Source organism: Equus caballus, chromosome 10 (genome assembly GCF_041296265.1).
Source record: "Equus caballus isolate H_3958 breed thoroughbred chromosome 10, TB-T2T, whole genome shotgun sequence".
Taxonomy (NCBI): domain Eukaryota; kingdom Metazoa; phylum Chordata; class Mammalia; order Perissodactyla; family Equidae; genus Equus; species Equus caballus.
Window position 1 is genome coordinate 28,692,305 of NC_091693.1, and position 26,589 is coordinate 28,718,893.

Sequence of the window (26,589 nt, forward strand, 5' to 3'; positions counted from 1 at the left end):
CTGCAAAACCAGCAGGATAGCAAGGGAAATCTCGCCGCAAGCACTGCTTGCTGCGGGGTCCCATGACACTTGCTGGCCAGCTGCCCAGTGGGCAGCCCAAGGGTCCAGCTGCCACTCCCCTGCCCCCTGAACTTGCCTGGCAGGGCAGGTATCCTTAGGCTCAGATCCCCTCATGGCACCCTTGTTCCAAAGACCCTCTAGGCCCCCCCAAAACTGAAATGCCAACAATCATGCCCATCAGAACAAGGGAGAGCAAGTTTTAAGTCCAAATGGCCTTCAGAGTCTGGCTGGAAGACTGGAGGGAAGGGCCTCGAAATCTGCATCTTGGATAGCAGCAGCGGGGATTGTGGCCCGGGGGTTCACACATATGGCCTCCCTCTCCTAGACCCACCTCAGATGTGGCTAGCCTGTACCTCTCCCCATAGAACTGAGGGTTCTAGATGACTCAAGCACCAGTCATATGCACACCCCATTCCCACCCAGAGAACAGAGACATGAGATGACGAAGCAAATTGTCCTGTCCCTGCCCAAGGGAGCCCAGGGTGGGGGCAGGGGTGCTGCCCAGGGACGTGGGTGCTGAGCTTTGACCCCCACAGCCAGCCTGTGACGGCGAGGAATGCACGGGTCCGGGAGCTCAGAGCTTCCGGCTTTGGGCTCCACGGCCCATAGTCCTTTATTACAGAGCGCGGGTCGCAAGGCCCGGTCCCAGTCCATGATGGGCCCACCTGAGCCTCCTTAGGCTTCAGATGAGGGAAGGGTAGCTCGGAGTGGGGAGCCAGGGACCTGGCCCAGCATGACACTGGGGCAGAGGGAGTAGGGTGCGAGGCGAAGTCCAAGCCACGAATCCTGAGCCCCGGCTCCAACGGTGTGAACGCCCAGTTCAGGCTGGGGATGATCCATTTCTCAGAGCGGGTCGAGTCCCTGACCATCCCCAGCCACAGCCAGCCACCACCGGAAGGGTTCGAGTAGGCAGGAGGATAAGAGTAAGGCGGGCTGGGCCACTGGTCAGGTCTGGAGGAAAGGGTGGAAGCATGGGGAGGGCCTGCGCTCCGGGGAAAGTGTGGTCTGGTGGCGGGAACGTGGTGGAGGCACCACAGCGGGTGTGACTCCGCTGGGCAGGGACGATGCAGTGGGCGTGGCCTAGCCCCACCGGGTGTCCCAGACCCCTCAGAGGGGGAGGCAGACGGTGGGGGGCGTGGTCAGTCACACGGCGGGAGTGGCCAGGCCCCAGGCCCGGATCAGGGCGCCGGGTGCGCAGCCAGGTGGCGCTCGAGCAGCGCACGGTGCGAGAAGACCTTGCCGCAGGCGGGGCAGGGCGCGCGCTCGGGCCGGTGCGTGCGCATGTGCACGTTGAGCGAGCTCTTCTGCGTGAAGCGCTTGGCGCAGACTGCGCACTGGAAGGCGCGCACGCCCGTGTGCGTGACCATATGCTTGAGCAGGTAGTCGCGCAGCGAGAAAGATCGCCAGCACACTGCGCACTGGTGGGGCTTCTCCCCTGCGGGCGACAGGGCGGCCACGCACAAGTCAGCTGGGAAGGAGCCCTGGGGCGCCTTTGCCGGGCAGGGGCTCCCCTCCACTCCCAGGCCAACCAGCAACCACGAATCCTCTTGCCCGGCAGGGACACCCCCTCCACTCCTGGACTACCCCTCACTCCCGTACCTTTCTGCCTAACAGGGACCCCCACATATATCCCAGTATGGGACGCCCCTCTCTCAGACCCTTACTGTCATACAGGGATACCACTGCCTGTCAAGGTCCCCCAACTCCCACAAGTACTCTCCCAGTTGGGAACCCTTCCTGTCTGGGACATCGTTGCCCAACGGGACTAACCACTCAGGTCTCCCCCTACCTCCAGGGACTGCCCCTCCCCCCGCCCCAATCCACACGGGGCCTGGCACAGGGCAGGGCCTCCCCTTCCCCCATTCTTGGCATGCCCATAGAGCATTCTGAACTTATCCTTGGCCACCATTCTGGGGACAATCTGGCAAGGCCCAGCACCCTTACACTGGAAGAGACCTAGGCATACCTTCCCCCCTTCCTCCTGGAAGCCTCTTGTTGCCCAGGACCCCTGCCTGCTGGCCACTATAATGTTCCCGGGGTAACAAAGCAGGCTGCAGCCCCCATCCTGGATCAGAGAAAGGGAGGTGGGCTGTGTTGGCCCCTAAAGTCATCAGGTATTAATAAAAAGTCTCTGTCAGCGGCAGGGGGCTGCAGGGCAGTGCCTGGCAGAGGGTTCCCCAGACCAACCAGGCCTGGCACCTGTTCAGCACCTGGCACCTGTTTGGCTAAGGCCAAACAAAGCTTGCAAATCTTGACTGGTACCCCCCTGGCACCCCCTGCCCTCTCTCCTTGTCCGAAAGGCAGCCAGGTGGAGCTTTGAAACTGTAAATCACACCTCAGTCACTCTCCAGCTCACAACATTGATGATGCCTTCCTCACCATTCACAGTGAAATCCCACATTCCTGGCCCTGCAGAACTCCCCACTCCACTCCCACTGGCCTGCCAACCAAATCTTCACTTTGCCTAACCACATGCAGCTCCGTACCCGTGTCATCCACCTCAGCCCCCAGGGAGCACCCTGCACCCTCCCTGCGACGACACACCCAGGACCTGCCAGGCACCACCTTGGGCCCTCGCTCCACAACCCCCAGCACACCACCCGGGCGCACTCTCCACTTCTCCCCCAGCCACTGAGGACTGGAGCCACCTCCCTGACACAGCCATAGCTGAGGTTCGAGGAGGCCTCCCTTTCCTTCCCCAGCAGCTGTGGGGTCCCCATACTGCAGCTCCATCTCCCTCCTCCAGCCCTGATCAGGCCGCCTCTCTGCCGGCTCCCCCACGCTTTCTCTAGGCCAGGGAACGCCCCCTCCCTTCCTTTGGGTCCGTTGGCATTCGGGAAGACCCAGGAGGTTTCCTGAAGCACTGCTCCCCAACCTGGCCACATCTCCCCTGCCAAGACTCCATCCCTCCTGCGCATCCCACACTCCATCGTGATGACCAAAGGCTCCACCACCAGCTTTCCAAAGGTTCTGGGCTGATTCCTGCTCCCCAACGCAGCCTTCAGATTCCCCCTGCCGCAATAAAGCGAGGTAGGGGGGCGGCAGGAGTGTTTGCTACTCCATGTAAGGGGGCTTTCCCCACCCCTACACGCGTCATACTCGGGGGCTCAATTTCCAGACTGCCCTGGGGTCACGAAAGAGCAACCAACCGCGTCAGTGCCCGCTCCCCCTCACGTTTGAATCTCCAATGACCAAGGGGCTGAGGCCCACCCCGGCTCACCCGAGTGGATGAACATGTGCTTGGTGTAGTTTTTCCGCGAGCTGAACGTCTTGCGGCAGTGGCTGCACTCATACGCGGGCGGCTCCGCACCCGGGGCGCGCGCAGGGGTGGCCGACGGGGCGGCGGGCGGGGCCGGAGCCTCCCCGAGAGGCGCGCTGGGGGCCGGGTCCGGCTGGAGTGGCGGGTAGAAGGTGGGCGGGTGCGCAGGGGCCGGCCCGGAGGGCGCAGGCGAGGGTTGCACAGGCGGCCCGGGAGCGCCCAGATGAAAGGGGAAAAGCGCGACGGGCGGCCCCGGGGTCTTCACACCGGGCGTGCGGGGTCCCGACAGGACGCAGTCGGGCGGGGCCGAGGTCTCGGCTGGACAGCCTTCGGCGGTGGTGCCGTCTTCGTCTTGCCAAGCGGAGACGTAGCTGTCGGGGAACATGTCCTCGGCCGCAGAGGCCCCCCGAAGGAAATCTCTCCCGGCGCCGCCGTAGTCAGAGAGGCCGGCGGGCGCAGGCGGCTCCTCGCGCGCGCTGTCACGGGCTGTGCTGAGGAAGCCGGCGGCGCAGTCGGGGAAAGCAGGGGGCGCCTGGCCCTCGCCTGGGCCGCCGCCTTCGCCCTCCTCGCCTTCGGTCTCGTCATCGGTCTCCTCGTCGTCGTCGTCACAGCCGTCGTCTGGGACCGCGGGCAGGGTGGGGTCAGCGTCCGACCCCTCCGCCTTGGCCGGCACGGGGGGCGCGGGCAGCTGCAGGCGCGCGGGTTGGCGCTGCTTGCGGCTATGCGCGACACCCAGGTGGCCTGGGGGTCGCGCGGCCAGCAAGTGGCGCAAGCGGTGGCGCAGCTGCGCAGGTGCGAGCGGCGGGGGCACGGGCGTGGGCAGCGGCACGGGCGCAGGGGTGCCTGCGGCGGGGGCGCGGGCACGGGCAATGATCTGCGTACACTCGTCTATGACGGTCTGGATGCGCAGCACCGACGCGGCCGTGAGCACCTGCAGCGCTTCGCCCTGCGCCACAACCAGCGAGCCACTGTAGAGGAACTCTACGAGCTGGCGCACGGTCTGCGCGGGCACTACCGGCGGCACGCGGATCTCGGAGTGGCCAAGCAGCAGCTTGTCCTGGAAGAAGGGCGAGCCGGCGGCCAACACGCAGCGGTGAGCACGCAGCGAAGCCTCGCGGATGCGCACTGTCACGTCGCAGAAGTGGCCACCCAGCCGCTGCCCGTTGAGGGTCTCAAGAAGCGAGCGAGAGAAGTTCTGCAAGTGGATGTGATGCACCGCCTCTGCTGCCGCCATCTGCACTGGACGAGGGGGTGTGGGTGGGGGGAGGTCAGCCCAGGACCCCCCTCTGCCCCAGCACTGATGTCCCTCAGCCCTTATCGCAGGACAGGGCTCAAGGGCACACCACACCACCAGGCTTTCAGAACCCCAGCCCTCCCTAACCGCCCCTCGAAGTCCTTGGTCCCAACACACAGGACACAGCAGGACTCCCCCTACTCCAGGACTTCTGTAGCTCCCTCCACCTCCGCAGCCCCCAGCGCACCCCTGGGAGACCGTTAGGGATACTACAGGTCTGCCCCCGTCCAGGGCTCAGCTTCCCCTATGGTAGCCTACCCACCCACCCTTCCCCTAACTCCAATATCCATAAGCCTTCCTCATGTCCTACTCCCAGGGAGGCAGGGACCCCTATCCAGAACTGGCTGCCAGCCTCATCCACATCCCACCCGGCTAGCTGTGACTCCCCGACTCGAGGCTTCTTTTGGTCACCCTTTGCCATATCCCTCAACTTTAGAGCATGCAAGGCCCTGTGCAGAACAGGTCTGCTGCCTCAGAACAGGGTTAGGTTGACTAATGAATACCGAGGTCTTTGCAGGGGTCGGTGGCACTACCTGTCTCCTGGGCTTAGCGATTCAGGGTATGCATAGTGACAAGGGGTTGAGAGTGCATTCAGCTTTAGCCTAGCAGGTACCCCACAGGAGGAAAACACATGGTTTCTGGCAGACCCCAGCACGCAGGGAGGTGCTTTTTGGATTCTCAGTGGGACCTATGGGACGCAGGGTGTGAGTGTAGCATGGAGGAGGTTTGTGTGGACTGTGCAGGGGTGTGTAATTGGGTAGGCACGAGTGGAGCAGCAGCCGCCTGGAGGTCAGCATGGCTGAGCAATCCTGACACTTCTCACCAAACTGTGGCCTTGTAATCTGAGCACTGCCCACTCTCTGGGACAGGAAAGAGGAGGGGTGGGGAAGCTGAAAAGCACCAAGCTCACTGGGCCTGTTTCCCCTCTATCAAACAGGGATGGGAGACCTGGCTCATCCTCCACCCAGGCCCCACACACCTCCAGTCTACGGGAGGAGAGTTGGGACATAGGATGCACCCTGGGGCCCACCCACTATCCAACAGCCTGGCTCAGCTAGGGTCACTCAGCCCCAGAGTGAGGCCTCTCTTAATCTTCAGGGTCTAGTGGGGTCTCAGACTCACGCCCTCTGACTCTTTATGCCCAAATCGCCTTTCCCTTGCTAGCGTCAGACCCATCCTTTTCTTGCATGCTCCACTTCTGACTGCTCAGACCACTTTGCACACCTCGCCCGCAGCGGTACCGCTGGCCTACACTGATGCAGGGCCCCCCTCCCGCGCAGTTCCCCACGCGACAGCCAGGGGGAGCCTCTTCAGACCTAAGAGACCTGAGAGATGGGGACCCTCTGCTCAGACCCCTCCTTGGCGAAAGTTAATTCTTGGCAATTCCTCAAACGAGCCAAGTCTGCTCGTGCCGTTACTCTGCCACAAGCACCCTCCCCGTCTTCATTCACCAGCATCCAAAGGCCTCCGATCCGTGCCCGGGCGATGGGGACAGAGACCTGCGCATCGACCTGCAGGGCTGGAGCCCTTCTCCGACCCACCGCGCCCTGCTCCCAGGCGGGCTCCGACTCCTGTCCACACCAGCAGGGCCTTCTTGGCGCCTCAGAACAGGCCCACCCTCCCAGGCATGGCGCCGCATTCTCGTGCCACGCCTTCACCTGCGCCATGCGCTTGGCTCGGAGCACCCTCTCCCGTACCCTGCGCCACTGCTCACGCCCTGCCCGAGCCCACAGCCCGCTCTCCGACCCGCTCCGGCTGCACCGCCCCGGCCCCGGCCAACCTATTTCCCGCCTCCGTGCCCTTGCCCGCGCCAGGCCCACATCCTACAGCGCCCCCTCCCGTCCGCAGCATGCTTTCCGAGCCTAGCACGGGCGCCCCTCCCCTGGCACGCCCCGGCCTCCCCGCGGGCCCTGCTGCAGGGGGATGCCCGCCCGACCCCACCTCCGGCTCCTCCTCAGGGACCAGGCCGCGCCGCGGCCGTCTCCCGCTCACCACCTCTAAGGCCGCACTTCCGGGCCGCGACGCCCACGGAACCAAAGTGCTCAACCCCTGCAGCGCTAGGTAGCGCTAGGTCGGAGCACGTTTCCGGTGTTTCTATAGAGATAAGCCGCCGCTGCCCGCCCGCACTTCCGGTTCTGGTTAGAGTCGGAACCAAATGCACAGAGGCTGGGGCCTCCTGGCGGCGAGGAAACTCCGGCTAGAGCACGCTTCCGGCGCGGCCATAGAGGGAGGCGGGGGCGGCGCCTGTGTGTCTGTCCGCGGGCAGCGGAGGCGCGGTGGGGAGTGCGCGGGCGTGGGAGAAGGGCTCGCCCCCTGGCCCCTCGGACTCCAGCCCCGCATGGACGCAGGCGAGATACCCCACCGGCGTTTGCGGCCGGAGTGCGGGAGAGGATGCTACCCTCCCCGAGCCTCGGTCCCAGGTTAGATGGGCGGCAGCCCACCCCTCCCCGCCCCTGCCCACCTGCTCAGGGCGAGTGGTGACCACGTAAATAAACGGATACTGAGCTGGACGCCGTCTGCACGCCACACTCGGGGCCGGGGCTCAGAAAAGAAAGGGCGGCGGGGGTACCTCTGCCAGGAGGGTAGTGAGCAGCCGGCCTCCAAAGACCAGAAGTCACTGTAGGGAACGGAATCTGTGGGAAGTGCTGTTGGGCAGAGGGAACAGCCTTGGTCTGCAAGGGCCTTGAGATGGGGCTGGCTGTCTAGGACGTTCATGAACCGAGCCTTCTAGATGGTGAGGCTGGAGTGGCCTGTTGGCCTGGCCTTATGCTCTACTCGGTGGCTGGAGAGAGGCACCAGGGCCTGGACCTCAAGGTCAGAACATCCCCTGGCATCTCAGCGGACCCCTATGCCTTGTGCGGCAGGTGTGGAGTCCTACTTGAGGAGGAGGAGAGGTCTGACTTCTTAGCCTCCAGTATGGGGACACAAGTGCAGAGTGCCTGCCTCCCACCTTGGCTAGCTGTGTTGTAGATGTGTTGAAGGGAGTGGGGGGAGGGGATTTGCCTGGTGGGGAGCCACCATCCCCATCTGATGGCCCATACCCTGAGGAACCTCATTAAAACCGAAGTCTAATGGCCTTATTGTCCTTGTTCAGAATCTAGGCCCCTGGCAATGGCCTACCTGGCTCACTGGGTCTGCTCTATCCAACTTCAATGACCCCTCTCCTCCCCAATTCCTGTCACTGCTCATTTCTCTCTGGCCTCAGGCTCTTTGCTTTGCCCACCTCGAGGCCAGCCAGTACAGTTCCATTTGTAGCACCCTCTCACACAGCTGAGCTGCCACCACTTCCCCTAGGGACCCTCCCTGACCTCAAGGCCCCCCATCTTCTATCACAGGGCCAGTGAGGGTGGGGGTTCATCTGTGTCCTTCACCTCGACAGACAGCTGCTGCTGCTACAACCCAAACAGGAATGGAGGTGCCAACAGCTGCTTCACCCTACCCTGGGCCTGATTCCATAGGATTCTGGGCATTGTAAATCATCTTGTTGGGGGGGGGGGCAGAATTCTAAAAATCCCCCCTGTGAAATTCCATGCCTTAATCCTCAGAACTTGTGAATAGTTATAGTACATTGCAGATAGAATTAAGGTTGCTAATGAGCTGACCTTAAAATAAGATGATCCTGGATTGTTTGGATAGGCCCAAGGTAGTCATAAGGGTCCTTAAAGGCAGAAAAGGAAAACAGACTTGAAGTAGGAGGAGGACTCCAGGGTCTTTGAAGGTGGAGGGGGCCATTTGACAATGGATGGGGGGGCTAGAATCTGAGAAGAGCCCGGGACAACAGTCAGCAAGAAAACAGGGACCTCAGTCCTACAACTGCATGGAACTGGATTCTGCCAACGACCTGACTGAGCTGGGAAGCAGATTCTTCCCCAGAGCCTCCAGATAAGAGCCCAGCCCTGCCCACAACTTGATTGCAGCGTTTGTGAGACCTGGAGCAGAGGACACTGCCTGGGCTTCTCCCCTACAGAAGAGTGGGCTAATAAATGCGTGGTGTTTTAAGCCACTGAGTTGGTGGTAATTTAAGTAGCAGTAGAAAATGAATACAGCTGCCAGAGACTGGGGGCCTCCACACAGTAAGTGTGTGATAAATGCCACTGTTTTCCCATCTGATGAATACCCTCCCACTGCTTCTCTCTTGCTGAATGCCTAATTTCTGCCTTACTAGCATTTATCAAGCACTTTGGTGGTCTCATTCCCCCATCCTACAAGCAGAGGGATTGAAGGGGTGAGAGAAGAAACCAACTGTCCAGACATGGCTGGAACAGCATCAGGGTAGGTAGAAAGGCATGTGTGAAGGCTCTGAGGAGGGACGGTGAGGCAGATGAGAGAATTATGAGGCGACTGCTGTGAGGATTGCAGGGGTGGCAGCACATCTGTGTGTTTAAAGAACCACAGGGAGGATAGTGGACCTAGTGGGGTAGCAAAAGCAGGAGGCCCAGAAAGCAGCAATGGCTGCTCAGACCTTGGCAGGAAAGGCCAGAAGGAGACAGATTCAGGGTAGGAAGGAGAGGACATGAGTGGCTTCAGAGAAGGTCTCAGTGGATGAGGATGAGATGGAGGACCTGGCCCAGAAGAGATGTGGGAGGCAGGAGGGAAAAAATCCAAATCCTGACCCTTCTTAGGCTGCAAGAGAGGGAGGAGCTGCAGCCTCCAGCATCACGAGAATTGAGAAAACATCTATTTAGCTTTTCTCTCCAAAGACTGTCACAGTGGTTGAGGGCATTTCAAGGAATAAATAGTGTAGCTGAGGACACAAGTTTAATAAACCAGAGAGGGCCAGCCTAGTGGCATAGTGGTAAAGTTCGCACAGTCCACTTCAGCGGCCCAGGATTCGCAGGTTCAGATCCCAGGAGCAGACCTAGCACCGCTCATCAAGCCATGCTGTGGCAGCATCCCACATAAAATAAAGGAAGATTGGCACAGATGTTAACAGTGACAATCTTCCTCAAGCAAAAAGAGGAAGATTGGCAACAGATGTTAGCTCAGGGCCAAACTTCCTCAAAAAAAAAAAAAAATAATAAGCCAGGGAGTGTCTGATGTGGCCTGCAAATATTGAAAATTCCAGGCTAGGTCCAAGAGTCTTGGAGGCTGTGGAGGATGAGAAAGGGCAGGCGACACTGGCTGCCCATGGAGGAAAGAACCTGTAAGGTCACACTGATCACAGACACATGAAAGGAGCAGAAATTGAGCTCCTGAGTGAATGGGCCTTCTCAGCTGGCCCAGGTGGGACCCCACCCCACTCCCACCACAGGTCAGAAGTCAGAAGGTTCAGCTGCTCCCAGCTCAATGAGAGTCCCCAAACTCCCTCCACCCTCCATTACTACTCTGGCATCTCATGCAGGGTCCCTCTCTGTGGCAGCCACTCTCCATGGGTAAAGCCCAGTGCTCAGGTCCCAGTGTCTACAAGTGCAGCCCCATCCGATTATGTCTGGGCTGTGCTAGATGTGGGATGCACGTCCACAAACCCAGGCACACACCTCAGTCTGCCAGGAACCCCAGGGGTCAAATACTAAGCATGTCCCCGGAAAAATGCTTCCCCGTATAAGGTAGGTTGGTGACTGAGGGAGGCCCCTGGCAAGGCAGGTACCAGCAGTGGAGAGTTTATAGCCCTCCTGACAGGACTGAGAGGAAATGGGCAGACCTGTGGGATGGGGGAGGGGCAGTGGCCAGATCTCATTTATGTACCAGAAAGGCCTCAGAGGCCGAAGCCTGGGGAGGGGGCTGGAGGGGAGCCCTGACCCAGGCTCTGGTGGAGCCTACAAAGCAGGTAGGAGCAATGGGTGGGACCAAGCAAGGTGCCTTCAGGACTTACCAAAAAAGAAACATCCGGACAGGGATCAGGGACTGTCTACAAGGGGGTGGGGGTGGAGTATGGAATATTTGCAACAGAGAAGAGAAGAGATTTAATTTGCTTTCATATGTAAAAGACAAAACATCCTTCTAGCCTCATGGACAAGGTCTAAGGAAATCACTAGGGAAGGGGGAGACCTAAACTGAAATAATAATCGTAAGAACGCAACCACCACTGTCATTTCTCTGGGTCCCCGCAATCAAGTGTACTGGGCTCTTGGAATAATTTTGAAAAATTAAAAAACCCAAGAAACACGTAGAACAATTTTGCAGCCACTGGAGCACTCACGTCCCCAAATTAGCAAATGTTTTGTCCTTTTTTTGGTCCTGTTTTTAGTACACTGAAAACAAAATTTAAGTTAAAAACTTTTTTTTAAGTAAAGCTTGTAGGCAAAGGGGAAAGCCCTCAAGATGGCACACCTGGACAGTTCTGTTCCTTAAGGCCTCTTCTTCCATCCCCGGTTTAACCCATCCACTGAAGCCAGATTAAAATGTTGGGGTTTTAAAAAAAAATTTTTTTGATTGGCACCTGAGCTAACATCTGTTGCCAGTCTTTTTTTTTTTCTTCTTCTTCTCCTCAAAGTCCCCCAGTACATAGTTGTATATTCTAGTTGTAGGTCCCTCCAGTTCTGCTATGTAAGACACCACATCAGTGTGGCTTGATAAGTGGTGCTAGGTCTACTCCCAGGATCCAAACCAGTGAAACCCTGGGCTGTCAAAGCGGAGCGTGGGAACGTAACCACTGGGCCACGGGGCTGGCCCCTAAAATGTTTGTTTTAATTAATGTTTCTCAGTCACTTCCTCTCACATCCACTGCTCCTCCATGACATTCTTGCCACCCTGGTCATAGGAGTTGGTGTGGGCTTGACACCAGCAAGTTTATAAGGTTGTAAGGTTGCCTTACCAGCTGGGCAACGGACCCAGTACAGCCTTTCCCCACTCTGGACACCAACTCTCATATAATTCTCCCATTTCAAGATACATACAATCCAACCATTTTTAGTAAATTTACCATGTTGTGTAACCCTCAGCACCCTCCTCTTATAGAACATTTCCATCATCCCCAGTGAGATCCCTCCGCTCATTCACTGTGAGTCCCCATTCCCAGCGCTGTCCTAGGCAACTGCTAATCTAATGTCGCTGCAGACTGGCCTGTGCTGGACATTTCATATCAATGGAATCACACAATATGAGGGAGGTCTTGGCCACTTTGCCTCAGGCTCCCTTGCCACTCAGATGTTGTGAATTTTGTCTGGTTAGATCATTCATTGTCCCTCCTTTTAAGGTAAGGTGAAATTCACATAACACAAAATTAAACATTTTAAAGTGAACAATTCTGTGGATTTTAGTATAGACACAATGTTGTGTAACCATCACCTCCATCTAGTTCCAAAACATTTTCCTCACTCCAAAATAAAAACCTGTACCCACTGGCAGTACCTCCTCATTCCTCCCCCCGCCCCCCAGCCTCTGGCAACCACTACTCTACTTTCTGTCTCTATGAATTTGCATATTCTGGATATTTTACATAAATAGAATCATACAATATTTGTCTTTTGTGTCTGATTTCTTTCACTTAGCATATTGTTTTCAAGGCTCATCCAAGTTGCAGCACTTATTAGTGATTCATTCTTTTTTTATGGCTGAATAAGACTCCATTGTATGGAAATACAACATTTATTTATTCATTCATCAGCTGATGGACATTTGGGTTGTTTCCACCCTTGGCTATTGTAAATAGTGCTGGTATGAACATTTCTGTACAAGGATTTGTTTAAACATGTTTTCTTTTTCTTTTTTTCTTTTCTTTTCTTCTCTTTTTTTTGAGGTAGATTAGCCCTGAGCTAACATCTGCTGCCAATCCTCCTCTTTTTGCTGAGAAAGACTGGCCCTGAGCTCACATCCATGCCCGTCTTCCTCTGTTTTATATGTGGGATGGCTACCACAGCATGGCTTGTCAAGCGGTGCCATGTCCACACCCAGGATCTGAACCAGCGAACCCCAGGCCTCCAAAATGGGACGTGTGAACTTAACCTCTGCGCCCCCGGGCCAGCCCCCATGCTAACATTTGTTATTGTCCTTTTTTTAAAAAAAAATAGCCATCCTAAGTGGGGTATGGATAGGTATTTCATAGTGGTTTGATTTGCATTTTCTTAATGACTTCATAGGCTTATTGTCCAGACCATTTGCATATCTTCTTTGGACCTTCCCTCCTTTTTTAACAGTTGTGTTGAAGTATATATTTATATGCCATAAAATACACCCATTGGGGCCGGCCCTGTGGCTGAATGGTTAAGTTCAAGGGCTCTGCTTCAGGCGGCCCAGGGTTTCGCAGGTTCACATCCTGGGTGCGGAGATGGCCCCGCTTATCAAGCCATGCTGAGGCGGCATCCCATATGCCACAACTAGAAGGACCCACAACTAAAAATACACAACTATGTACTGGGGGTTTTGGGAAGAAAAAGGAGAAATAAAATCTTTAAAAAAAATATACCCATGGCAGGTACCCTTCAAAGATTTTCCCCCTCCCCTTAAAATTTCCTCTGTGCAGTATGCATCCATTTCTGCTCCAGCCCCAGCAGCCACTGATCTGGTGTCTGGCTGGAAATTTACAGTCCCTTCTAAGAGCACTGGTAGAGGATGGTGGACCTGGTTTCTGGCAGGACATCAGCCCTTCTGGATGGGCACACTGGCTGCTAGTCTCCCTCCAACATCCCCTGTAGTTCCCGTGGATGGGAAGTTAGATGTAAAGACTTGTTGGGGGCCGGCCTGGTGGCACAGCAGTTAAATTCGCACATTCTACTTCGGCAGACCAGGGTTTGCCAGTTTGGATGCCGGGTACAGACCTATGCACCACTTGGCAAGCCATGCCATGGCAGGTGTCCCACATATAAAGTAGAGGAAGATGGGCACAGATGTTAGCTCAGGGCCAGTCTTCCCCAGAAAAAAGAGGAGGCTTGGTGGCAGATGTTAGCTCAGGACTAATCTTTCTCAAAAAATAAATTAATTAATTAAATAAAGACTTGTTGGGTTTCAGGCCAAACGTTCTTGGCTAGAACCCCTCACAAGGGGTGTTGAGTGGGTCCTACTGCATTCCTTGGGGGATCTCCACGTCGTTGACCCTAATGGTGGCAGTGGCAACCTGACTGTCCACTACCCACTCACGTGTCCCTCCTCAGACAGCCACATTGACAACACTCCCTCCATTCACCTCATAGTGTACACGACAGATAATCCTGGCCAGCTTAGGAATCTCATTACTGGTTAGGAAATGTTTTCCGAATTCTAACTTTTAATTATCTAAGCAAGAACTGGTGCCATACGTTCCTCTGAAATACAGTTCCCCTTGGGAGGGCAGGATCAGTGCTGAATCCTCAGAGTGAGGGGCTGGCTTAAAAGCAGCATCATATGGTGACAGATGGCCACCTTTTTCTGGCTCTCTCTTTTGAGAACCCTTAAGGACTCATGCATAGAGTGGATTCATTGTGTGTCAGTCAATGACAGTCATTGTTTTTTTTTTAAGATTTTATTTTTTCCTTTTTTCTCCCCAAAGCCCCCGGGTACATAGTTGTATATTCTTAGTTGTGGGTCCTTCTAATTGTGGCATGTGGGATGCTGCCTCAGCGTGGCTCGATGAGCGGTGTCATGTCTGTGCCCAGGATTCAAACCGATGAAACACTGGGCCGCCTGCAGTGGAGTGCGCGAACTTAACTACTCGGCCACGGGGACGGGGCCAGCCCCAGTCATTGTTTTTTCTGATGCTTGAGTTATATACATCATCAGGCTTGGCTTCTGTGTCCTTCTAACACATTTCTCTCATTCTTTGGGTACTACTTACTTTGGGGCATAACAAGGTATTCCAGGCTCACCTGGGAGTTTCCCCTGTATAGTCCTGGAATCAGTAACGTCTCCCAGAAGCCCTGGTTTCTCTGCAAGGAAAGGGATGAAACTCTGGACTCTGGATGCCTCCTGTCCTTTCCCTGCCTGCCCTCCCTGGGGGCCACAGATTCCCTCGGGAAGGCAGCAGATGGAAGGGGCACCTGCCAAGCCCAGGACTGGGTTGGACACATACAGGCTGTGGCACTCTGGACAACTCCTTCTACTCTCTGGGGATTGGTTTTCCCATCTGTGAAAAGTGGACTGCAGTAGGCGGAAAAAGGGCCCCCAAAGATATATACACCCTAATCCCCGGAACCTGGAAGTATTACCTTCTTAGGAAAAAGAATCTTGGCAATTGTGATTAAAGCTCTTGAAATGGAGAAATTATCCTGACTTATTTGGGTGGACTCAAAATGTAAATTCACATGGATCCTTATAAGAGAGAGGCAGAGGGAAATTTGTCAAAACTGTCTTAGTCTGCTCGGGCTGCCATAACAAAATACTATGGAGTGGATAGCTTAAACAACTGAAATTTACTTCTCACAGTTCTGGAGGCTGGGAAGTCCAAGATCAAGGTGCTGGCAAGGTAGATTTTATCCTGAGACCTCTGATCTTGTCTTGTAGGAAGCTGCAATATTGCTGTGTGCTCACATGATGTCTTGTGACCACAGTAAGCTCTCTGGTATCTTAACAAGACACTAATCCCATCATGAGAACTCCACCCTCATGACCTCACCTAATCCTAATTATCTCCCAAAAGTCCCATTTCCAAATACTATCACATTGGCAGAGCTTCAACATATGTATTTGGGGGGGTGGGATGATACAATTCAGCCATAGCAATAACACACAGAGGGAAAGGCAATATGAAGTTGGAACACAGATTTGAAGACGTTGGCCTTGAAGATTGACGTGATGCAGCCACAAGGCCAGAAACCCCTGAAACCACCAAAAGCTAGAAGAGGCAAGGAAAGATTCTGTCCTAGAGCCTTCAGAGGGAGTGTGGCCCTGCCAACACTTTGATTTCAGAACTCTGCCCTCCAGAACTGTGAATTAAATTTTTGTTTTAAGCCACCAAGTTTGTGGTAATATGTTACAGTAGCCATAGGAAACTAATGGAAGAGCTACAGTGATTTTGAAGGGTATTTAGAGGATCTAGTGCCTTTTCTGCCTGGCTTGCCAGGATGCTTATCTTCTGCTTTCCATCTCCCAGCCATCCAGTCCCTGCCTGAGACCCTTGAAATGGGAATCAGATCATGCCATCTTCTGCTAAAACCTTCCGCTAGCTCATTACAATGAAAGAAAAACCCAGCCAAAAGCCATGTATGGTGCAGCAGCTGTGTTCGTAACAGCACAGGCAGGAGGAAGTCCCAAGCGCAGTCAAGAAGAGAATGTGTAAACAAATGCAGGGTATTTGTCTGACGGTGCCCTACACAAGGACATGGGAGGAACCAAGGCCACACAGCCACACGGATGTGCACTCAGAGAAAGAAGCCAGACACTGATGTGCAAACCCTGCGTGGTTTCGTGAGTAGACGAAGAAAGCTTGTCTGCAGTGGGAGAAGTCAGGATGGCGGGGACTACAAGGGGCATGAAGAGGTTCTGGGAGCCAGAGATGTTCTGTTTTTTGCTATCAGAGCTGGTTACCCAGGTTGCTCATTGTACGTATGATGTGTGTGCTTTTCTCTACATATTATAAGCATTATATTATATAATTATATATCATATCAAAAGGTTGAAAAGTCCATAGAAACAGAAAGCAGATTAGTGGTTGCCAGAGGCTGGTGGGAGAGGGAATGGGGAGTGAGTGCTGATGGCTACAGGGTTTCCTTTTGGGGTGATGAAAATGGTCTGAATCCAGACAGAGGTGGTGGTTGCACAACATTGTGAATGTATGAAATGCCACTGAAGGTACACTTTAAAATAGCTAAAATGATGAATTTGATGTTATATGAATTTTAACTAAATTTTTAAAAAGTTTAAAAAGTAATAGAACTCAAACCTCATCTTGTAGCCTATAAAACTGCCAGGGTCAAGATAGTCATCATCTCCATGAATTTTACACATTTACTGAGTGCCTACTGTGAAGTGGGCCCTGGGCTAGGCATGGACGATGCAGCAGTGAGCACAAACTGTTTGGAAGTCATGTCCTTGTGATTCACTCTAGTTGAAATGTGAAGGAAGAGAAGGAGCCAGCCAGAAAGAGGTGGGGAAGAACATTCTGGGGAGAGGGAACAGCAAGTGCAATGGGAACAACGGGTTGGCCTGTGTAGCTGTGTAGCTGGAGCAGAGCAGTGAGATCAAAATCAGCAGGAACAGACCCCATGACTCTCATCAAAATCTGATTTTTATGTGTGTGGTAAATTACACATAAAATTTTTAATTATTTTGAAGTATACAATTCAGTGATATGAAATACTTTCATGATGTTGTGCAACTATCACAACTGTCTACTTTCTGAATGAAATTTGTGAACATGGAGCAAGAGATTGGAATGACACAGCCACAAGACCTCTCCAGGACGTGGCTCTGGGGGTGACACCCGAAGTTGGATGGAGAGCCAGGTGCGGGTGTAGAGTCTGGGGAAGGAAGAGAGAGAGACGGTGGCTGTCTGCAGGCAGGTGCCCCAAAGGGGCAGTGGGCAGGCCTTGGCTGGCCTGGGTGCAGTCTGAGTGACTCCGACGCTTTGTTTTACCTGGAGCCCCGACTGCAAAGCCAGCATAGAGGCAGTTTCCAGTGGTCCAGAACTCGGAAGGGTGAGATGCTGTAAAGGGCAGGCAAGGAGCACAGGGGATGAGAGTATAAGGTGACACTGACTTTCAGTCTGGCCTACCTTGGGGGCAGAGCCAAGAGGTACTCATGTCCTGCTGTATACCTCTGGACCTGTGAATAGGCTGGCTCCTAAGAAAGGACCTCTGAGAAGCTGGCCCCGTGGCTGAGTGGTTAAGTTTGTGTGCTCCGCTTCAGAGGCCCAGGGTCTCACCAGTTTAGATCCTGGGTGCGGACATGGCACCACTCATCAAACCATGCTGAGGCGGCATCCCACATGCCACAACTAGAAGGACCCACAACTAAAAATACACAACTATGTGCCAGGGGGTTTTAGGAGAAAAAGGAAAAAAAAAAAAAGACCTGTGAGCAAGGGTTCTGCCCTGGCCTTGCCCTCCTGTATGTCCACTGTGGCCCAGCCAGTCCTAGGATGCCCCCTTATGCTTCCCTGAGTCTGCCTGAGCCTGGTTTCCAGTTGATCCACCTCCCCCATTGCTGTCTTGGCACTTCCAGAAGCCTTGGTTTCCCCAATTGGACAATGAGGCTGGCAGTGGCCCAAAACCTGGTGGTAAGGGGACACTCCAAGGCCCGCTACTGGCACCTGGTAAGGGGACACTCCACACCCTGTTTGTGTGGCTGCCAGGTACTAGGAAGGAAGGTCCTGGGCCCAGAAGGAGAAAGGAAGGACTGTTTAGAGACAAGAGCATGGGCCTTAGCGGGCTGTTGAAACCAGTTGCCAGAGTCTAGTGAAGGGCCTATAACCAGGGGCAATCAGAGGACGCAACCTATCCGCAGCTAGCTGTCCAGCAACCTCTAGGCACCTCCCACTACTCCTCACTTCCCTGCTCCCTATGTGCCTGGTCTGCCTCAGGGCCTTTGCACTTATTGATTCTGCATGAACTGTCTTTCCTGCAGGTATTTGGGAGCCCCAAGGAGAGTCCTCTCCCACACTCTGTACCATCACCTAGTTATTTTGACTGTCTGGCCCCTCACAACCCCGTGTCTACCTCAGGGGCCAGGTAAATATGGTCACTCCTCCCCACCTCCCTCGGTGACTTTGGGGCCCTGTGTGTGTGGAGGGGGTCGTGAAAAGTGAGCAGGATATATTACTAAAGGAGGCCACACCTCACCCCGCTTACTGCCAGGCAACACTTTCCTTCCCGATTACCAGAGGAAGGAAGCAAGTGTCGGCGGCCAGGCCCCGGGGAAACGACTGAAGGGGCGGGCCCGGCGGCGAGGGGGCGTGGCCCGGTGGAAGCACCGCCGCCGAGGGGTGGGGAGGGGAGCCGCGGGGCGGGGCCGGGCCTCGGGGGCCGCGCCGGGGCTGGAACAAAGGCAGGCGCAGAAACAAAGCCCCGCGGACCCCCGCTGGCCACGAGGGCCACACCCGGCCTGTAGGGCTAGACTCTTCTCGGCCGCCGCACGTGGGCGCCTAGGGGGCTGGGGCAGGGGGAGGCGGCGCCCCGCTTGTCCCGCAGCCCCTATGTGTGCGAGGCCTGGAGAGGTAGAGGCAGGTCTTAGAGCTGGACGCGCCGGCACTCCAGGCTCTCTGCGTCCTCTCAAAAGCTGTTGCCCCGAGCCTCATCCTGGCCTGGCTACCTCAGGACCGAGGAGCCCGGCACAGGGGGCCAAGGCCCAACGCAGGGACCAGCCCCGAGGCACTGGTCCCTCGAGTTTTCTCCTAGTAACCTCAGACAGGATCTCTTCCCACAGACCCTGCTCCCACCTCAGACACGATCCCCTCCCATAGACCCTGCTCCCACCTCAGACACCATCTCCTCCCACAGACCCTGCTCCCACCTCAGACACGATCCCCTCCCATAGACCCTGCTCCCACCTCAGACACCATCTCCTCCCATAGACCCTGCTCCCACCTCAGACACGATCCCTGCCGAGACTCTGCTTCTCCTCAGACAGGATTCCCACAAAACCGCCATGTTTCTTTCAAACAGGATCCCCCCCACCCCCCACAGGCCTGCTCTCCCCCATCTGACAGAATTCTCCCCAAACACTCTGCTTCCTCCCTCAGACAGGGCTCACCTGCCCCCCCATCCTGCTCCCCACTGAGGCAGGATTCCCCTCTTTACAGATCCTGCTTCCTCCGACAGGATTCACTCCCCCGCACCCTGCTTTCCTCCTTAGAATTCCCCCACTGTTAGGTTCAGTTCGCCCACCTGGAAAAGTATGTCAGCGCAGCGGCTGGCTGAAATATGGGAAGGGAAGGCTTGGGGGGCCAGGTGACTCGCTGTTCTGTAGTACTTGGGATCTATTGGACTTAGGCAAGTTTCAGTGTTTCTCATGTTAAACAATAAAAAGGTTAAAACCCAAAAGTCAGCCTCCCGGCTCAGAAGGGCACTTCCTCCTCCAATAGGGACCCTCCGTCCCTCTCCCTAGGCTCCGCCCTCTCTCCTGGACGCTTGTTGACGCAACGACAGATGACTTCTCTTGGCCGGCCTAAGGGGCAGGTATTGAGCTGGAGGAGCGGACCGCTAATACGCATGCGCCGTATCGCGGCCTGGCGAAAGGGTTGGAGGGGGCGCACGCTCCAGTAACGGTGCGCGCGCCCCGCCCGCGACCTAGGTTGCGGCAGTGGCGTCACAGATGCCGCGCTCCTGCCGCACGCTGTGGTGGTGTAGGCGGACCCGGCTCAGGCGCTTGCGTATTCGCGGCTTCTCCAGCGGCTGCCGACCCGGGCCCCGCCCCCGGGTGCAAGGCGCCTAGCGCGCATGCGCGTTGGCGTCGGCGCCAGTTATTTCTGTCCCGCCCCCCAACCGCGGCTCTTTCTGCGAGCGGGCGCGCGGGCGAGCGGTTGCGTGTGTGGTCCGTCGTGTGGGTCTCGGCGGCCGCTGAGGAGGAAGCGCGGGCGTCGGCGGCGGGAGGCGAACAGGCAGCGGGCGGCCAGTAGTCGGCAGCGCCCCGCGCGCAGCGGGCGGCGGCCCAGGCGGCGCGTGGCGGCGCTCGGCCTCGCGGCGGCGGCGGCCCAGCCGTTGGCGGCGAGTGCATCTGCGCTTGCGCGGTGGGCCCCGCGCCCCTCCTCCTCCCTGGGCGCCCCCGGCGGCGTGTGAATGGCGGCCTCGGCGGCGGCGGCTTCGGCGGCGGCGGCGGCCTCGGGCAGCCCCGGCCCGGGCGAGGGCTCGGCGGGCGGCGAAAAGCGCACCGCCACCGCCGCCGCCGCCTCGGCTTCGGTTTCGGCTTCGGCCTCAGCGTCGTCACCCGCGGGGGGCGGTGGTGAGGCCCTGGAGTTACTGGAGCACTGCGGCGTGTGCCGGGAGCGCCTGCGGCCCGAGAGGGAGCCGCGCCTGCTGCCCTGCCTGCACTCGGCCTGCAGCGCCTGCCTCGGGCCCGCGGCCCCCGCCGCCGCCAACAGCTCGGGGGACGGGGGTGCGGCGGGCGACGGCGCCGGTGAGTACGGGCCGGCCAGGGCGGCCCCGCCCCCCGCCCCACAGCGTTTGTCCTAGCTCGGCGCAGGGATTGGGGGTCTTCTCTGCGCGTCGATGGCTGGGGTCGCCCGGGCGAGAGACGATAGGGACCCGGATAGTGCTTGGCTGGATCGGGTCTGAGCCGTCGGGCGCTGAGATGGGGCGTCTGCTTCGAGTTCGATGAAGGAAGGATTTGGGTCCTGCCCCGGGAGCGGGGGTCTGGCCTGATGTGGAGGTTGGGGCCCGGTAGGGAGATGGGGTTATAGTTTGGACGTGAACATGCAATAGTCTTATTTCTTCCTGTTTTTCACAGTGGTGGACTGTCCTGTGTGCAAGCAGCAGTGCTTCTCCAAAGACATTGTGGAGAATTACTTTATGCGGGACAGTGGCAGCAAGGCTGCTACCGACTCCCAGGATGCGAATCAGGTATGTCTTGCTCCATCAACCTTCAGGAGGCCTCGGGCCATGGGGAGGCGGCACCAGCCCAGGAGCATGGTACCAACTCCAGATTTTATTCTCCCCACACTACGAGGCTCTCGTAGGCTGCCTAGTTTAGGTAAAGGCTTAGTTCAGGTTGTGGTTCTTGAGATGTGAATATGCGCCTATTTGGTGGTTCTGTTTTTTTTTTGACTCTTTGTTTGCCTAGCAGTGCTGCACTAGCTGTGAGGATAATGCCCCTGCCACCAGCTACTGTGTAGAGTGCTCTGAGCCGTTGTGTGAGACTTGTGTGGAGGCACACCAGCGGGTGAAGTACACCAAGGACCACACCGTGCGCTCCACTGGTACGTAAGGCTGAGGGAGTGGTCCAGGCTGCCTTCCTATATACGCCCTTAACTGCTTATGGTGCAGGTTGCAAATGGTGGATGCGTCCCAGGGTGCTTCTTTAGGCAGTACTAACAGAAGGGTCTGAGGGCAGAACTCAAAAATGGGGAGGCTGGGGCTGTGGTGTGAGTTTCTGTGGGTCTAGGTGGTCAGAGAAAGGCCACAGGCAGGGGACTGGGGAGTGCACAAGGGACCTGAGTGTGCCGCAGGGGATGTATGAAGAATTTGAGGAAGCTCATCAGGGAAGCCACCAGGCAGGGCATAGGCCCCAGTTTTGGAGGGACCCCTATGTACAGTCAGGGAAACAGGTATTTGGGAAAGGATGTGAGGGGCCTTCTGGACCTGGAGTTCTCTGGCACTTGGTTTAAGGCTCTGTAGGGGAAAGTGACGCCTCTGGGTCACTGTCTTAATAAGCTATGAGGGCCCTTAGAGCATCACTGAGAGTGAGTTCTGGAAGTGTTTTATCTTTGGGTTGTAGGTGTTTTACTCGAAGATCAAATAGGCATGTCCAGATATTTTTGTGAATGTGCTGGCAGTGGTACAGAGAGGGGTTTGGAAGCCTTCTGAGTCTAGCCTGGTTTTCGGTCCAGAACTCCCTGTGAATGGGTTTTTGGTAGTTACAGTGTGGCTCCTTCAGCTCAGAGGTGGGAAGATGAGGATGGAGGTGGTGGCTGTGGAGCATGAGGAGTCAGGAGGGAAGGGCAGAGGTCTGCAGGGTGTCTTGTGTTCCAGGCAAAATTCAGGGTTCAGGAGAGGGTAGTATTGGAGAAGCCAAACACTGGCTGATCATATCTGACTGTAGTGTCTCGGGCTGGGTTGGTGCAGCCAGGTCATGATTGGGATTGGGGAGGAAAGAAGGACTTGTTCCCAGACAGCTTTCTAACGGGGACAGGCGCGGGGGGTGGGAGTCAACATGGTATATTGGTTTTTGGTGGTATTATTCTGAGCACCAGGATACTCCCCTCAAGAGGGGGCTTGATACCTTTCCGAGGGTTCTGGTCTGATGTCTTATCTCTCCCAGCTTGGGAAGGCTGTGCAAGGCCTCTTGTGGGTTGTAAGAAGTCCATGGTCTTCTCTTAGCAGAGGAGAGAGGGGAGGTCACCAGGCCCGGCTCCTGAGGAAATTGCCTGTCTCTAGGCCCTGATTTGCTTTCTCTGCCAGAAAGCAAACATTCTGCATGCTGGGATGCCACAGTAGTCAGAATCCCCTCCCCTTCTTGGACAGAAGCTGCTGTGAGTGGAGGAGAAAGGGAGCCCACTGGGGGGTTTGGAGGAGGATCTTTCTTGAATGTCCCTCTGGAGAAGATTCTAGTAGAAGGAACAGTAGAGGGGAGGTCTCTCCTGGTAGAGGTCATCATTCTTACATTTTTTTGTTGTCACTACTAGAAGCTGAAAGGAGGGGGGGGTTCTCTTGGCCATACTGGGGCAGAGGGTTTTGAGAGCAAGGATCTGGTCTTGTAGGCCTGTGCTTTCCTGGCCACTGCTGCAGGGCCCTCTGGGTTTTCCCAACAGACAGCCCAGGACAGGCAGGAAGTGAGGCCCCAAGCCCTGTCTGCTCTCTGAGTGGCTGAGGATAAGCTCCAGCCTCATGGTTCCTGTTCCTCAGGGCCTGCCAAGTCAAGGGATGGTGAGCGCACCGTGTACTGCAATGTGCACAAGCACGAGCCCCTTGTGCTGTTCTGCGAGAGCTGTGATACACTCACCTGCCGGGACTGCCAGCTCAATGCCCACAAGGACCACCAGTGAGTCCTGAGGTAGGGTGGGTGAGTGGGTGGGTGCTGCCTGTTGCCACGCACAGTGCACAGGACCATTTCTGTCTCTCATCAGATACCAGTTTCTGGAGGATGCAGTGAGGAACCAGCGCAAGCTCCTGGCCTCGCTGGTGAAGCGTCTGGGGGACAAGCATGCAACATTGCAGAAGAACACCAAGGAGGTTCGCAGCTCGTAAGTTGTGGATGCCAGGGTCGTGGAGGTTCCCTGGGTGACCACCTGCCTGACAAGACCTGAACTGACCCACCCTGACTTTCTTCCAGGATCCGCCAAGTGTCTGACGTACAGAAGCGTGTGCAGGTCGATGTTAAGATGGCCATCCTGCAGATCATGAAGGAACTGAACAAGCGGGGCCGCGTGTTGGTCAATGATGCCCAGGTACACTCTCTGTGAGAGGGAGGGTTCCTGGGCTCCCTCTGCTGCCTGCTGATGCCATCCTTGCGTGGAGGGGTCCTAGTGCCTTCTTCTCTCCTCAACCCTGTTGCCTTTCCATCCACAGAAGGTGACTGAAGGGCAGCAGGAGCGCCTGGAGCGCCAGCACTGGACCATGACCAAGATCCAGAAGCACCAGGAACATATCCTGCGCTTTGCCTCATGGGCCCTGGAGAGTGACAATAACACAGCCCTACTGCTTTCTAAGAAGCTGGTGTGTGTTGTGTGGGTGGGCACCCAGGTGGTGGGTTCTAGACGGGTGCCTCCCAGCAGCCTGGATCCCTGTTCACTGCATGTGTACTCAGGCACTTCTCCACCCCCAGATCTACTTCCAGCTGCACCGGGCCCTCAAGATGATTGTGGACCCTGTGGAGCCACATGGCGAGATGAAGTTCCAGTGGGACCTCAACGCCTGGACCAAAAGTGCGGAGGCCTTCGGTGGGTCCTTCTCTGTCCTCCAGCTGTAGCTTGCCACCATCCCAGGCAGTGTGTTATCTTATGCTTATTTTATTGCCTTCCTGTAGGTAAGATTGTGGCAGAGCGTCCTGGCACCAACTCGACAGGCCCTGCACCCATGGCTCCTCCACGGCCTCCAGGGCCCTTGAGCAAGCAGGGCTCTGGCAGCAGCCAGGTGAGCAGGGGAGGGGGACTATGGAGGGAGGAGAGGGATGCGGGGTCCTGTGGGATGCTTGCCCACTGAGGCTTGTTCAACTGTTTTGCCTACAGCCCATGGAAGTGCACGAAGGCTATGGCTTTGGGTCAGGTGAGTGGGTCTGCCTGTTAGGTGGGAGAGTTGCAGTACTCTAGGTCTAGCTCAATCTGCCGTCTCCTCTGTCTTGAGCAGATGACCCTTACTCGAGTGCAGAGCCACATGTGTCAGGGGTGAAGCGGTGAGTGTGGTTATCCTTTGATGGAATGGGGTGGGCATAGGGATGGATGCTCATGCCACGCTGCACCCACAGGTCCCGCTCAGGTGAGGGTGAGGTGAGTGGTCTCATGCGCAAGGTGCCACGGGTGAGCCTGGAGCGCCTGGACCTGGACCTCACGGCTGACAGCCAACCACCAGTCTTCAAGGTCTTCCCAGGCAGCACCACTGAGGATTACAATCTCATTGTTATTGAGCGGGGTGCTGCAGCTGCTGCTGCTGGACAGCCTGGGACTGCGCCCCCTGGCGCCCCTGGGGCCCCACCCCTGCCGGGCATGGCCATTGTCAAGGTGAGCTTGCCCCAAGTGACCCTGGCAGGGAAATGGATGATGTCTGCTGTCCAGGCCTTTACTCTGCTGAACACGCGTCGTCACCTTGCAGGAGGAAGAGACAGAGGCTGCCATTGGAGCCCCACCTGCTGCCACTGAGGGCCCTGAGACCAAACCTGTGCTGATGGCGCTGGCAGAGGGTCCTGGTGCTGAGGGCCCTCGCCTGGCCTCACCCAGTGGCAGTACCAGCTCAGGCCTGGAGGTGGTGGCTCCAGAGGGCACCTCAGCCCCAACTGGTGGCCCAGGTGCCCTGGATGACAGTGCCACCATCTGCCGCGTCTGCCAGAAGCCAGGCGACCTCGTCATGTGCAACCAGTGCGAGTTCTGCTTCCACCTGGATTGCCACCTGCCTGCCCTGCAGGATGTGCCAGGGTAGGAGGCTATGTGGGGTCTGTGTGGGGTGGAGGGCAGGGCCATGTCCTGTGCAGCCCCTCATTCTTTTTTTCTTCCAGGGAGGAGTGGAGCTGCTCGCTTTGCCATGTGCTACCAGACCTGAAGGAGGAGGATGGCAACCTGAGCCTGGATGGTGGTGACAGCACTGGCGTGGTAGCCAAGCTTTCTCCAGCCAACCAGCAGGTGAGAGCAGGGGCCCACTCCCTTGGGGGTTGCCCAGCAGTTTTACTGCCCTCAGCTCACCCTATGGCTCTTGATGTTTCTTGTAATGTTTATAGAAGTGTGAGCGTGTCCTGCTGGCCCTGTTCTGCCATGAGCCCTGCCGGCCCTTGCACCAGCTGGCTACTGACTCCACCTTCTCCCTGGTGAGTCCTGGGACTTGGGAGGAGGGGAGGGCCAGGGGCTGCCTGGTCTCAACTTTGGCCTGTGTCCTTGCCTACAGGATCAGCCTGGTGGCACCCTGGACCTGACCCTGATCCGTGCCCGCCTCCAGGAGAAGTTGTCACCACCTTACAGCTCCCCCCAGGAGTTTGCCCAGGATGTGGGCCGCATGTTCAAGCAGTTCAACAAGCTCACAGAGGTGAGCCTGTGGAGAGTGGGGTTGTGGGCAGGGGGAAGGGAGGTGGAGCGGGGAGAGCTAGGACCCACCCATCGAAATCTGCTTGCCCAGGACAAGGCGGATGTGCAGTCCATCATCGGCCTGCAGCGCTTTTTTGAGACTCGCATGAATGAGGCCTTCGGTGACACCAAGTTCTCTGCTGTGCTGGTGGAGCCCCCGCCACTGAGCCTGCCTGGTGCCAGCCTGAGTGCCCAGGAGCTGTCCAGTGGCCCTGGTGATGGCCCCTGAGGCATGGGCCCCCTGGGCCAGTCCAGCGTGGCTCTATTCTCTGTCCTGTCAGCCCTGCCCCCACCATCCTCTCCCTCTGGTGGCCTGGCTCCCACTCCTTGGTGGCCCCATCCCCCAGCTCCTCACTATATGGTTTTTACTTCTGTGGATTTAATAAAAACTTCACCGGTTCCTCAGGCCTTGGTTGGTGGGGACAGTGGTCCTGGGACCTAGTCTTTGTTTGCATCAGTCTCCCAAGCTGTGATGGGCTGAGTAGGGGTGGAGGCACTTTCCCCTAGCCATGTGGGTGTCCAAGAGCATCCCTCCTGGGCCCTTCCTGATGTTGGGGGTTCCTTGGGTGGGTGGGTGGGAGGGTCACAGGGTGCACACACTGGAGGCTGTTGGGTGCCGTGTAGGTAGGCAGCAGATAGGGTGAAGTCCCAGGTATATTGTTACATGGTGTCCACACTTCCTCAGTGTTTCTTGGAGTTGGGTGTAACCATTTTTCCTTACCAGATAGGGCATCACAGTGAACTAGGTGGGCAGAGACTCCCATTGGGGCC

At 56.6% G+C, this 26,589-nt stretch overlaps 2 protein-coding genes across 13 annotated transcripts; one reads left to right on the forward strand and one right to left on the reverse strand.

Annotated features, from left to right (window-relative positions):
* Nucleotides 1–641: 641 nt before the first annotated feature.
* On the reverse strand, nucleotides 642–19,556 carry ZBTB45 (zinc finger and BTB domain containing 45). 7 transcript variants are annotated; one of them, XM_023651548.2, is made up of 3 exons: nucleotides 19,286–19,556; nucleotides 3,281–4,553; nucleotides 642–1,495 (listed from the first exon to the last, which is right to left on the reverse strand). In XM_023651548.2, the coding sequence occupies exons 1-3, from the start codon at nucleotides 19,409–19,411 to the stop codon at nucleotides 1,239–1,241; spliced, it is 1,656 nt and encodes a 551-aa protein (XP_023507316.1). In that variant the 5' UTR covers nucleotides 19,412–19,556; the 3' UTR covers nucleotides 642–1,238. The 7 variants fall into 7 exon arrangements, with proteins under 7 accessions (XP_023507316.1, XP_070081220.1, XP_070081221.1 ...); XM_070225119.1 differs by lacking the exon at nucleotides 19,286–19,556 and adding an exon at nucleotides 6,555–6,693; XM_070225120.1 differs by lacking the exon at nucleotides 19,286–19,556 and adding an exon at nucleotides 6,555–6,648 and having other exon boundaries at nucleotides 3,281–4,558.
* On the forward strand, nucleotides 15,556–26,218 carry TRIM28 (tripartite motif containing 28). Of its 6 annotated transcripts, none has more exons than XM_023651530.2 (18): nucleotides 15,556–16,003; nucleotides 18,027–18,130; nucleotides 20,844–20,956; nucleotides 21,180–21,312; nucleotides 22,958–23,093; nucleotides 23,179–23,295; nucleotides 23,385–23,499; nucleotides 23,621–23,767; nucleotides 23,877–23,991; nucleotides 24,078–24,184; nucleotides 24,280–24,316; nucleotides 24,398–24,443; nucleotides 24,516–24,768; nucleotides 24,860–25,179; nucleotides 25,260–25,383; nucleotides 25,479–25,565; nucleotides 25,643–25,780; nucleotides 25,871–26,218. In XM_023651530.2, the coding sequence occupies exons 1-18, from the start codon at nucleotides 15,816–15,818 to the stop codon at nucleotides 26,045–26,047; spliced, it is 2,457 nt and encodes an 818-aa protein (XP_023507298.1). In that variant the 5' UTR covers nucleotides 15,556–15,815; the 3' UTR covers nucleotides 26,048–26,218. The 6 variants fall into 6 exon arrangements, with proteins under 6 accessions (XP_023507298.1, XP_070081205.1, XP_023507297.1 ...); XM_070225104.1 differs by having other exon boundaries at nucleotides 15,785–15,869; XM_023651529.2 differs by having other exon boundaries at nucleotides 15,801–16,003; nucleotides 21,177–21,312.
* Nucleotides 26,219–26,589: the final 371 nt, after the last annotated feature.

Excerpts from the sequence above, each read along its gene's own strand:
- ZBTB45 (XM_070225117.1), bottom strand. The coding sequence starts at position 6,280 with ATGGCGCAGGTGAAGGCGTGGCACGAGAATGCGGCGCCATGCCTGGGA. Across the intron at positions 4,554-6,064 it reads TCGGAGGCCTTTGGATGCTG|ATGGCGGCAGCAGAGGCGGT; the intron begins GTGAATGAAGAC and ends CGTCCAGTGCAG. Across the intron at positions 1,496-3,280 it reads GCACATGTTCATCCACTCGG|GGGAGAAGCCCCACCAGTGC; the intron begins GTGAGCCGGGGT and ends TGTCGCCCGCAG.
- TRIM28 (XM_023651527.2), top strand. The coding sequence starts at position 20,177 with ATGGCGGCCTCGGCGGCGGCGGCTTCGGCGGCGGCGGCGGCCTCGGGC. Across the intron at positions 24,444-24,515 it reads CATGTGTCAGGGGTGAAGCG|GTCCCGCTCAGGTGAGGGTG; the intron begins GTGAGTGTGGTT and ends CTGCACCCACAG. Across the intron at positions 25,566-25,642 it reads CTGACTCCACCTTCTCCCTG|GATCAGCCTGGTGGCACCCT; the intron begins GTGAGTCCTGGG and ends CCTTGCCTACAG.